Here is an 11639-nt window from a genome sequence, read left to right as displayed (position 1 = left end):
TGATTATTGTTATCCAAGTCAATTATTGTTTTAATTTGTGAGGTTTATGAGAATATCCAATTGAAATAAGTACTTATAATTATTTAGAGAACTTGAGAAGGGTAGATTTTGTAAAATTCAAATGTTGCCTATAAATTATGAACATTGTTTTAATATTCCTGAAAAAGAAAGATGAAATACTAAAATAGCTATTTTAGGGGAAAATTCTCCCTCCCCCAAGTAGCACCCAGTATTAGCTTGTCTCCTTTCCCACAGTAACAGCTTTATCATGGGAGCATAGGGAACTGAAACCTTTCATAATGCCTTCAGTCAGGTAGGATTGGGCTAGCCTGGGCAACCCTGTTAAGATGGAGGAGTAAATTAATAATGTTAGGTGGTAAACAAGAGGAATGGGCAGAGCCAAAAAACTGGCTGTGCACAGCACTTCCAACAGAAAACTTTGACAAGCATTTACTTGCACTAAAATTTATAAACTAGTAATGATTGAAGATTCACATCTTTATCTCCTTAGGTAATGCTGAAATAAAAATTTTCCATGTATGTATATATGCCTGTATGTATGTGTATATATATATATAAAGTAATTCCACTCAGTGAGCTCCTACTATATATATTTGGATATTTTAAAATATATTTGAAGTAACTAGTAAAGTTATAAAATCTTTAAAATTAAATGATCATGAAAATTTGGCATTAAGATTAAGAAATGGACTCATTCTTAAAGTGTTATGAGGTGATTCATAAGGGACCATGAGAAGATGTATAAGGAAAGCTTCCTTGCAATCACTGTTATGAAATCGTGTGCATCATACATAGGAAAGAGAAAAAGTTCATTTTGCATTTGTCTCTCTATAGGCCTGGATGGACCTGTCTTCTCACCCATAGCTGGTTGGACTGAGGGTGGGACTTGAGCCAGTCAGTTGGGTGGTACTGGATCAGAGAAGGTGGTATGTTGATCCTGAGCTACAGGTAAGCAGAATACAATGGTCTAAGGAATCTGGCTCACAAAGAGCATGACAGATGCCCAACTGGGAGAAAGACCATGGTAACTCCAGAGATTGGGGGAGCAAATAGCTGCTGGACAGCGTTTCAAGTCTGTGGAGATTCTGTTGGTCTTGCAGGGATTCAGTGAAAGCCTCTTGAATCCCTTCCCCGACTATCTGCACCCTAACCCCTTACTTATCATTTATCTGATTTGAAGAGTACTGTGTCCAGTGTTAGCCTCTATAGTAAGATACATCGAGCAGGTCTAGAGAAAAGCTGCCAGGGATTAATATTCATACTTTTCTATACAAATGATTCTACTGACCCCTGACTATAATAACTAGGTGTACTTTAAGAAGAATTAAAGTGGCTATAATTTTTTAGTTTGGTAAAGAATGCTAAGGGGACTTTTCAAATGCTTAAACATCTTTCTAAAGCAAATTCTGATGAATTGTGTATTCCTCAGTAAGGTCTGAAAAACAAAATGGACTTAAATACAGCAAAAGGAATTAGTTTCTTGTGAAGAAGAGTTTCTTGGCATGGTAAACAAAATGGTGATGTGCCAGTGACCAGATTTACTTTTCTTGGCAGTCTTAAAAAACTGGGCAAAAGTCACCTCTTAGGAGGGTTTATATATACACCTACTGGTCTCTTGGGCTTCCCTGGTAGCTCAGCTATTAAAGAATCTGCCTGCAATGCGAAAGACCCTGGTTCAATTCCTGGGGAATTGTTCCCCTGGAGTAAGGGATAGATTACCCACTCCAGTATTCTTGGGTTTCCCTGGTGGCTCAGATGGTAAAGAATCCGCCAGCAATGTGGAAGACCTGGGTTCAATCCCTGGGTTGGGAAGATCCCTGGACAAGGGCATGGCAACACACTCCACTATTCTTACCTGGAGAATTCCCATGGACAGAGGAGCATGGTGGGCTTCAGTCCATGGGGTTGCAACGAGTCGGACATGACTCAGCATAGCACAGCACTGGTCTCTTAAACTTCTTCCTATCCCCCAAAGTAAATTATTTTATTCTCAGAATGTGAGGAATATCAACAAAATTGGACAGTGGGGAAGGGCAGAGGAAAATCTAAACTCTGACTCTACGAGCTTTCCTTCCTTTAATGTACATCTGTTGACTTGTCATCCAGCTTATGCCTAACTGGTCGTCCCCTGGGAAAGAGTGCAATCCAAAGAAGTGTCATCCCAGAAGCTCTGTTTGTGCTGTGTGGCTCTGCTTTTGTGGGCCTGCCATCCAGGTTAGGCCATAGGCCAAAGGCTGTCTCTTGGGAATTTGAAATGAAAACTGAGGGATCAAAGTAGTTTGCAACATATAAATTTGCAAGATGTTCATGGCTCTTTATCATACACACTACAGAAAACAGGTTCCAAGTTGAAGTGGAAGATGAATTCTGAGAACTGTGCCTTTGTTCAAATCCTTTCCTGGGGCCACTGTGTTCTTTCTCTTACATTCCCTGGAACTCTGCTACGTTGTGTGAAAGTGAAAGTCGCTCAGTTGTGTCTGACTTTTGCGACCCTATGTATTGTAGCCTGCCAGACTCCTCTGTCCGTGGAATTCTCTAGGCCAGAATACTGGAGTGGGTAGCCTATCCCTTTCTCCAGCAGATCTTCCCGACCCAGGAATAGAACCAGGTCTCCTGTCTAGTATAGTGTTTATGTGTTTTACTTAAGCTAGTTCCAATAGGTATCTATTATTTGAACCCACGTGTCCTAACTTACATACTTTTCCAGAGCTGACTAAAATTATCTCTAATCTACTGAAAGCCTTCTCCTTTTCCCTCAGTCAGTGAAAAATCGGGCTTTGTTGCCTCTATATCATCTTGAATGAATGGGTCACAAGGAACTTTCTGAGTTAAGGGAGAAATTGGATGAACACATGTCCTTGTTTCATCAGTTACTAGTTATATGATCTTAGAAAAGAAACCTTTCCAAGCCTCAGTTTCATCAAATGTAAAATGGACTACAGATTTCATCTATAAAATGAAGGAAGTATCTACTTCATAAGTAAAACTGTTTAGAACACTTTACGTGTATTATCCCACTTAATATTTATAGTAACCCTATTCTTATGTGTTCAGTGAAAGCCTGTAATTATTAATATTCTTAATGGCAATCCACTCCAGTACTCTTGCCTGGGAAATTCCATGGACGGAGGAGCCTGGTGGGCTATAGTCCATGGGCTTGCAAAGAGTGGGACACGACTTAGCGTCTTCATGTTCACTTTAATTTTCAGATGAGGAAACAAAGGTTAAAATTTTCCCAGACTCACCAGCTGGTAACCTAGAGCGAATCCTATGAACCATTTCCCACAGTGCTTCTCTTACAAGCTAAACTGAAAAGACTAAAGATTCACATGCACACCATCAATACACAGCCTTACATCTATTCACTTGCATGCCCTCTGCCTCCCTCTGCTGGTATGATCTGGGCTCTTGCTTCTCTCCTTCCAGACACCGAGAGAAGAGGGTGGTGTAGTCAAGAGAAACTGACTTCCAGGAGAAAGCAGTTCTAGTCCTAATTTCTGGTGCCTAGAGCTTCAGACACTGTAAACCTAAAGGTAAATGTGATGGCGTCAGTCCCTAATAAAAAATCCTTTGTGGACGCTCCATAGACTTCAAGATAAACCCTCTGACCATGGTCCATACAGACTCATTTCTTATCACTTTCTTTCTGCATGAATCTTGAATTTTCCTCATTTCCCCACTTTAAGTTCTACATGTGTGCTCACCTCTGGGCCTTTTTATTTCTTTCTCTCAACTCTCTACTCTTTCACCCCTACTCCTTTCTCTTGTCTACTTCTTACATTTTCTTTAGGACTTAGTGTGGAAATCACCCTTGACAAAAGTCTTCCAAATGCCCCTAGGGCTTGGATTAGAGCCTTGGTTCCTTATCACGCCTGTGCTTACACCAGTATAGAATTTCATTTTCTTGGACCACCTTTTTACTTCTCCGACTTCCCTGGATGGTAAAGTACTAGCGATACAACCAGCCTATCCTCAAGGAGGGTTGGGAAGACTCTAAATCCACTAAAACAGTTCTGTGGTGGCTGCAACATAAAGCATCATCATTTTTAGGGATTTCCAACTCAAATCATCAAAGAGATCAGAGACTCGTGAATTAAGCTGCTACTTCTCAGGGAGCCACACAGGTACTAGCTATGCTGGAAAAAACCCACAAAACCCTGGAGCCTAACCTTGCAGCTATCTGCTCCCTCGATGTGCCAAAGTCTGCTAAGTAAGGGGACTCATCATTGAGCAAAATAGCATGAACTCTGGCTTTAGAGCTAGAGTTTAGCAGGAGAAATGGACATGAATAACCAAGCACATACATGTGTGTAATGAAGACCTTGATAGGTGCTCCATGGAAAAGTCCTGGGTGCTATAAAAGCTCATAACACGAGATGAGAGGGTAGAGGGCCAATGCAGGACCACTTCTTTGAGAAAGTGACCTGTATGAAAGACTATATAGGAATTAACAAGGCTGAGCCTGAGAAGAAAGGATGAGAGAGAGGAGCTTCTCAGTGTGAACTGAGGTGGGAGGGAGGTCGGCCCGTGAAGGAACTGAAAGAGCTGTGTAACTGGAGCACTTGAGGAGGAGGAGAGAGGGGAGGACCTGAAGAGGTGGGAGGACCTGGAGGCCTTGCAGGCTTAAATTTACCTTCTCAAAGATAGCTCACTCCTCTCAAGACAAAAAGTAAGGGAAAACCCTATGTATGGTGTTCCATGGTCACCTAGTGTGGCTGACTAGTGATAACCAGTGGGTAAAGAATATGCCTTCAATGCAGGAGACGCAGAAGACATGGATTTGATCCCCGGGTTGGGCAGATCCCTTGAAGGAGGGCATGGCAACCCATTCCAGGATCCTTGCCTGGAGAATCCCATGGACAGAGGAGCCTGGTGGGCTAAAGTCCATGGGGTTGCAGAGTCAGGCGCAACTGAAACGACTGAGCACACAAACTGCGGGCTATGAAAATCACTGCCCAAAAGCCTCAAGGACCCCAACACTTTTGAGATAATAATGGAAGAAAGACAAGTCTTGCCTTCCCTCCTCACTTGCTTTCTGCCCACATCTGGCCCAACCTCATGTCTTTAAATGATGTGATCTAGCAGAGATCTCTGGCATGAAACAGTTTCTCCTCTTCATCTTCTTTGGGGACTGGCTGGGAGTGAAGTTTCTGCTCTTCTTCAGGGCATCTCAGAGGACTCTGAGTTCCCAGTATGCTCTCAGCCCTCACTCCAAACCAACGGCTGCCACTTTGAACCCCAGGCTCTTCTCTCCTCACACATACTCATTTTATGTATGTAAATGTGTGTGTGATTGTGTGTATTTGATTTTGAAACTATTCTTGCAGAGTCCTACTGGTACCTTCTCTAACTTCTGCATTCCTACCTGACCTCTACCTTAAGAAGGGATTGGATTATGGAATAGGAAAGTTAGGCTATATCCAGACAGGGCAAGACTCCTTTCTGAAAGGCCTGGAAACCAAACTGAGGGGAAAAAAAAAGACCAAAGAATAACTTGAGAGCGTCTAAGTAAAATGTTGGATATAATCCACGCCAAACAGTACTTAGCAGCTCTGTGTGTTTTAATATATCTGTTTCTGTACACAGAAAGTTTACAAGGAGAGACCCTTAGATATTTAGCAGAGGTTATCTCTGGGTAGTAGAATTACTGGTAATTTTTTGTTATTTGCTTATTTATTTCCCAAATTTTCTAAGCAACTATATGCTATTTTATTAATCACTATATCATAAAAATGACTATAAAACCTAGTATAATTTTTTTTTTTTCCTGACTCTTGAGGATAGGCTCTACTTTTGGGCACAAAGGCTCCAACAAAAAGGTTTTCCAGTCATGGCTATCTAGTTTTTCAGGGAGAAGAGTAGTCCTCCAAATCCCAGTTCAAACCTGTCTTCCAGCCATAGTGTTTCCCACTATAGCCTACTGTAAACTACAATAGGGGGACTGGCCTGTAGTTGGTACACCATGGTCAGTAGCATCATGAATTTTCACTGAAAATAGCTGGACTACAAACCTGTCTGGATATATATGGGATTGCTAAAAAATACCACCAGCTCCCCAGTGAGTGATACTGGGGATAAATGGGTTGAGTATGAGCAGCTCCTTGTTAGAGATGAGTACCCATTCCTTTACTGGAATACCACTGAGATGCATTCATGCAGGATGACTCTAGAAAAGCATTGCCGAAGTCTTGGAATTGAACTCTTTGGAGAATTGCTCTTAGCAGGAGCCGAAGGGCATCTGGTGATGTGAGGCTTGTTCAAGGGACATATAAAGTAGGAAGAGGACCTTTTGAACAAATAGATTGCCATAAGGGCTTCCCTTGTGGCTCAGCTGGTAAAGAATTCATCTGCAATGCAGGAGACCTGGGTTCTATCCCTAGGTTGGGAAGATCCCCTGGAGAAGGGAAAGGCTACTCCAGTATTCTGGCCTGCCTCATCTCCCTTGTCCTGGAGGGAAATGGAAGCATTTTAGTCATAGGAATTTTGTCAGCATTATTTCATCTTAATGTGGTTATTGGTAAATGAGAGGAAAGGGGGAAATCACAAACGTGACAAGGGGGACATGTGTCTACATTATGTATCAATCCCTCTGCTTTTAAAAGGCCAGGCCACGTGAGTGTATGTGTAATTTTTAACGTAGGTGGATCTAGCAAGCTCACTGAGACCATTTTCTTATTTAACACTTAGCCTTGGACTACTGTGTGGTTACATTTCTTTAATATCCAGAATAATGCTAGTACAATACAGGAAAGCAGCCCAGTTCCCACATCCTTTGCTGTAATTCCAGTATTTACAGGAGACAATGGTATTTTCCTAGCTGGAGATTAGGTACAGATTTCACAATGACAGAGCCAAACATCAGCCTCACCCTCAAAGGACATTCACCAAAGCAACAAAGCAGAAGCCAGGATTATGGACAAAATGCTTTAACCAAAAACTGTACTGAAAACAGATTCCTTGATAAGCCATCAAATTCACACCAAGGAGAAGCAAACCACAATATTAGCAACATGGCAGCATCCAATAGGCAACTAATCAAGGCTGCACATAAGTTACCACAGACAGAGCTTTGGAGATGGGACATAAGAAGGCCTAAAATTCAAAGCTGGCCCACACCCCACCCATCCACCAGTCAGGTCCCTGTAGTTTACAGTTGGAGCTGTTCATTCTGAGGACCCCACCAGAGGCCCTATTCTAAAGAAGTCTTGCTTCCCCTAGTAGTTTAAGGCATCCTTTTTGTTTTTGTTAAGGGACATAGGTAGTCTGCATAACTGGCTGCCTCCCAAAGCTATGATGAAGGAGACCTAGGCCTCTCAATTAATTTCCCAAAAGTCCTAAGTTCTAGGCAATTGTGGAGTGAGAAAGATGTGCCCCCAGCAACCCTCCCCCTCTGTTCTGCGTCCTTTTGTTGGAATTAGCTTAATCTCTCTCTCTACCGTGAACAGTGAATGAGCTCAGAGCACTAACCTCTTGGAGGAATTTTCACTTTTGTCCGGAGTCAAAGCCTTAAACTAAAATAATCAACTTTTATCTAGAGCTGGTGGAACAGGTTTGCACACCCTGTTGGCATCCTGTAGACCTGGGAGCCTCTGTCTTGGAGAACTGAGCCAGTTCATTAATATTCTCTATCAAATTCTTGGCAGGCATCAACCTGCCCTTCATAAAGACTCAGCAGCTACACTGCTTCTAAGATGTTCCATCTCAGCCTTAAGTTCCTACAGGGCTGGAGAGGCCTGGGTTTCCACTTCCGTGAAGCCTTCTTGGGACTCCCTCGAAGCTCTCCTATATCCACTTACCAAATTCCCAGGACGACGAAGCCTGCTATTTTTACATCCCCTTAGCAAAGGAGGCTGAAAAAGAACTGGCCCACATTAGGTGAAAAGAAGTCCAGTGATTTTTACATATGACTGCGGCTATAGTCGACAGGTTAAGTATGAGCTTCCGTCTGACAGAAGTGCTTCAACTTTAAAGTCCTTGCTGGGTGCTATATTGCTGCTTTCTTTGTGGACCGTTAATTTTATGCCCTATTGTATTGTTTTAATTTTTTGCATGTTAGTTAATTTTCAGAATTATCAAAGGAAACTCTTATATTTGGTTTATTTATATACAGATTTCAATTAAAAATTTTCTTTTGATAATCCTGATACTTATATGTGTGTTGATCAATTTTTTTCCTTTTGGGCCACATTGCATGGCATGCGGAATGTTAGTTCCCTGACCAGGGGTCGAACCTGTGCACCCTGCAGTGCAAGTGTGGAGCCCTAACCATTAGACCGTCAGGGAATTCCCTAAGTTGATAACTTTATTTTTATATATTATTGTGGCCTACATTATTGCTTATAAAGAAAACATGCTCATTTTTAATGACCATAGCCAGCTTTGCTATGCTATGCTAAGTCACTTCAGTCGTGTCCAACTCTGTGTGACCCCGTAGATGGCAGCCACCAGGCTCCCCCATCGCTGGGATTCTCCAGGCAAGAACACTGGAGTGGGTATAGCCAGCTTTACTGGAGCCCAACTGTATTTTTATGGGCTTCTTGTTTGGGGAAATCTAGAGATGAATGAATAAGTCAGTCATTTTTGAGCCATGATTTGAAAGATCTATTTTTTTTTTTAAACAGCCTTTCCCCTACTGTCTCTCTAGATAGCACTTCTGACTGGAAGCATCACAATGACCTGCTTGTGCCTGGGTGTGAATTGGGGGGTCTGGTTGAGGGCCTGCCCAAAAGGACTGGAAGAAGTTCAAAAGCATGGAGCAAAACCAAATTTGTTTTGCGCATTTTGCCTCAGGTTTGCCTTGTGAAGAAATGAGAATGTAAGGTTTCTGAAAACCATTTTGAGAACCGTGATTAAATAGACTGGAGAAGGTCTTTACCCAGTAAAGGGCTTTCACACAATGAATCTTCCTAAGGAGGAGCCTCAGTAAATGGGTTCAAAAGGGCACAAAGTAGAATAGATAGTATTTGTTTGTGTAAAAGGAAAAACTTCCAATTGGTAAAAGCAAAATAATTGACTGTATAGACCTGGTGATCTTTATTAGCAGAATAGAGGCCGCTCTGTAGGACTGGGTGTGATGGGGTTCCAGTGTCCTTCCAGACCCGAGACTCTGAGGGGAAGGGTGGTTCTGTGGGGACCAGCCTGGCCTCCGTGGGTACCAGGAAGTGGCATCAGTTGTGAAAGGGAGGAGCAAGAGCTTCGCTCAGATGTAGGAACAGGAAGACACACCACGGTACAGAACACATAATAGCAGCATAATAAATACGGAACAGTTTAAAAAGGAATAGAGTCCTAGAAACCAGCTGAATAGCGCTCTTGTCAACAGGTGACACTGACTTCATCCTCCCAGTTTCCGCTGAGATGAGACAACTGCATAGACACAAACGTCCTGCACGAACTCTGTGACTAGGTTTCCATTCTCGCTGTCCCTGCAGAAGGTTAGACAGGAGCTCCCTCGGCCATGGGTCACTGGGACCCAGGGTGCCTCCTCCTGGAAGGGGCATGAGTTTGTCTGTCTACTTCAGTGGCAAGCTCCAGTGGCATCAGACACTCTTGTCCTGGTCATACAAGGATCATTCAGTATGGCAGCGATTGTGGCAGCTGTGACTCCTTCCTTCTGACAGTAGACCTTGATCCTTTACAAAGTTCTCAGGGACTCAAAAGGACAGATGTCTTTTTGGAAAGTAAACCAGAATCAGCTTGCCCATCCTCGATCGTGGTTATTCTTTGAGGGGAGTTGTTACTTTTCAGGGGAGCTTACTGTTCCCCTGCCAGTACAACTTCTCTTCCACTTTTTTCTTTTTCCATCGGCAGAACAGCAGCATCTTAAAGGTCTTCCTGAAGGTTCTGTTGCAGAGGGCATAGCAAATGGGGTTGACAGTGCTATTGACATAGCATAACCAGTAGCCCAGGTGCCACAGGGTGACTGGGACACACTTGTCGCAGAAGGTAGAAACCAGGACCATGATGTTGTAAGGAGTCCAAGTGATGATGAAAGCCAGGAGAATTGCACTCAGGGTCTGGGCGGCTTTCCTCTCTTTGACGAGAACCATCCTCTTTCGTTTGGTCATCTGATGGCTGAGGTTGGGATCGAGGCCTTTTGTTGAGGGGTCCTTGGACACTGGGAAGGAACACGGCATGATTTTTACCTTGCGGCATCCGTTGTTGGTGTCATGGGTCCCCTCAGCTTTTACCACCAGTCGGAACTTGTAGGCCACCCACTTCTGACTCTTGGGCCCATGAGCAGAAGCTGGAGACAGGAAGTATTTTGGGGTGTCATAGTCATTTTTTTCACTTTGAGCATTCACAAAAGTCTGCTTGGTCTCTTCAGCACTTAACTCTTCCCTTGGGCTTTCCTTGGCCTGACTCTTGTAAACCACTTGAAAGACAGGATCAGTGGTGGGCTTGTCCTCGTCTTCTGAGGAGGGGTAGCTGCTGCAGGTGGTTAGCTGTTCGGCTTTGGCCCACTCGGTGCTTGGGCCGGTGGCTTGGGATGGCTTCCCAGTGATGGAGGTGCTCCTGCGGGAGGATGACCAGGAGGCCTGGTTCCTTTCCCTCTGGGCCAGGGTGGGCCAGGGGCAGCTGAAGCAGGACCTGAGCAGAGCCTGGTGGGCTGACTTTCTCTTCTCAGCTTCAGCCACGGAGTCTGAGCCCTGGAGGTCAGCCAGGTCCTTGGTTCGCTTCTCCGTTTCCCGGTAGATGCGGCAGTAGAGGATCGTCATGACAGAAACAGGGATGTAGAAGGCGGCAATGGCAGTGCCGAAAGTGATGGTGGGCTCAGAGAGGAACTGGATCTGGCACTCATCTGGAGGTACCGTCCGCTCCCCAACCAAGTACTGCCAGCAGAGGATCGCGGGTGCCCAGAGGATGAAAGAGATCAGCCAGGCCAAGCCAATCATGATGCCAGCCCTCTTTGGGGTACGCTTGGCCCGGTACGTGAGGGGCCTTGTGATCGAAAAATAACGGTCAAAACTAATCACCAGAAGGTTCATGACAGAAGCATTGCTGGCCACATAGTCCAGTGCAAGCCAAAGGTCACAAGCCAGACTCCCGAGAGCCCACCGTCCCATGAGGATGTACGTAGTGTACAGGTTCATGGAGAAGATCCCAATGATGAGATCTGCACAGGCTAAGCTGAGCAGGTAATAGTTGTTAACTGTCTTCAGCTGGCTGTTGACCTTGAAGGAGATCATGACGAAGACATTGCCCACGATGGTGATCAGACTCACCACGGCCGTGACAGCTGCAATGGTGATGACCTCCCACAGCCCATGGCGTTCCAAAGGCTGGTGGCTCACTGGGGTGCTGTTGACGGTAGATGCATTGTGGTAAGGTTCCCCTTCCATCCTGGTACAAGAGTCTACATCAGAAGTCTTAGGTTCTAGACAGTTCTCTTTTCTATCTCACCTCTTCTGGTCAGCATCTAGAAGAGAGGGAAATTCATTAGTTCCACTCACCAGCATGAATTTCTTTTCCACTCATTGTTTATAATTTCCAACAGGACATTAAATGTGGTCCCACACCTATTGACAGCAAGATGCTGAAATCTCTAAAATTTTAATGACACTTTTTATAGGTGTCTCCTCCCTTTGCTTTTTATAATTACCAATGCCTGAGAGCCT

General features: G+C 44.1%; 1 protein-coding gene across 1 annotated transcript; it reads right to left on the bottom strand.

Annotated features, from left to right (window-relative positions):
- Positions 1 to 8911: 8911 nt before the first annotated feature.
- CHRM5 (cholinergic receptor muscarinic 5) lies at positions 8912 to 11363 on the bottom strand. The gene has a single exon (XM_005892481.2). The coding sequence runs from the start codon at positions 11361 to 11363 to the stop codon at positions 9765 to 9767; it is 1599 nt and encodes a 532-aa protein (XP_005892543.1). The 3' UTR covers positions 8912 to 9764.
- Positions 11364 to 11639: the final 276 nt, after the last annotated feature.

The sequence above is a fragment of the Bos mutus genome, chromosome 10 (assembly GCF_027580195.1).
Source record: "Bos mutus isolate GX-2022 chromosome 10, NWIPB_WYAK_1.1, whole genome shotgun sequence".
NCBI classification, from domain to species: domain Eukaryota; kingdom Metazoa; phylum Chordata; class Mammalia; order Artiodactyla; family Bovidae; genus Bos; species Bos mutus.
This window is presented reverse-complemented; position numbering and strand designations above follow the sequence as displayed.

What these genes read in the sequence shown, in the direction of transcription:
- CHRM5 (XM_005892481.2), bottom strand. Translation starts at nt 11,363, where the DNA reads ATGGAAGGGGAACCTTACCACAATGCATCTACCGTCAACAGCACCCCA.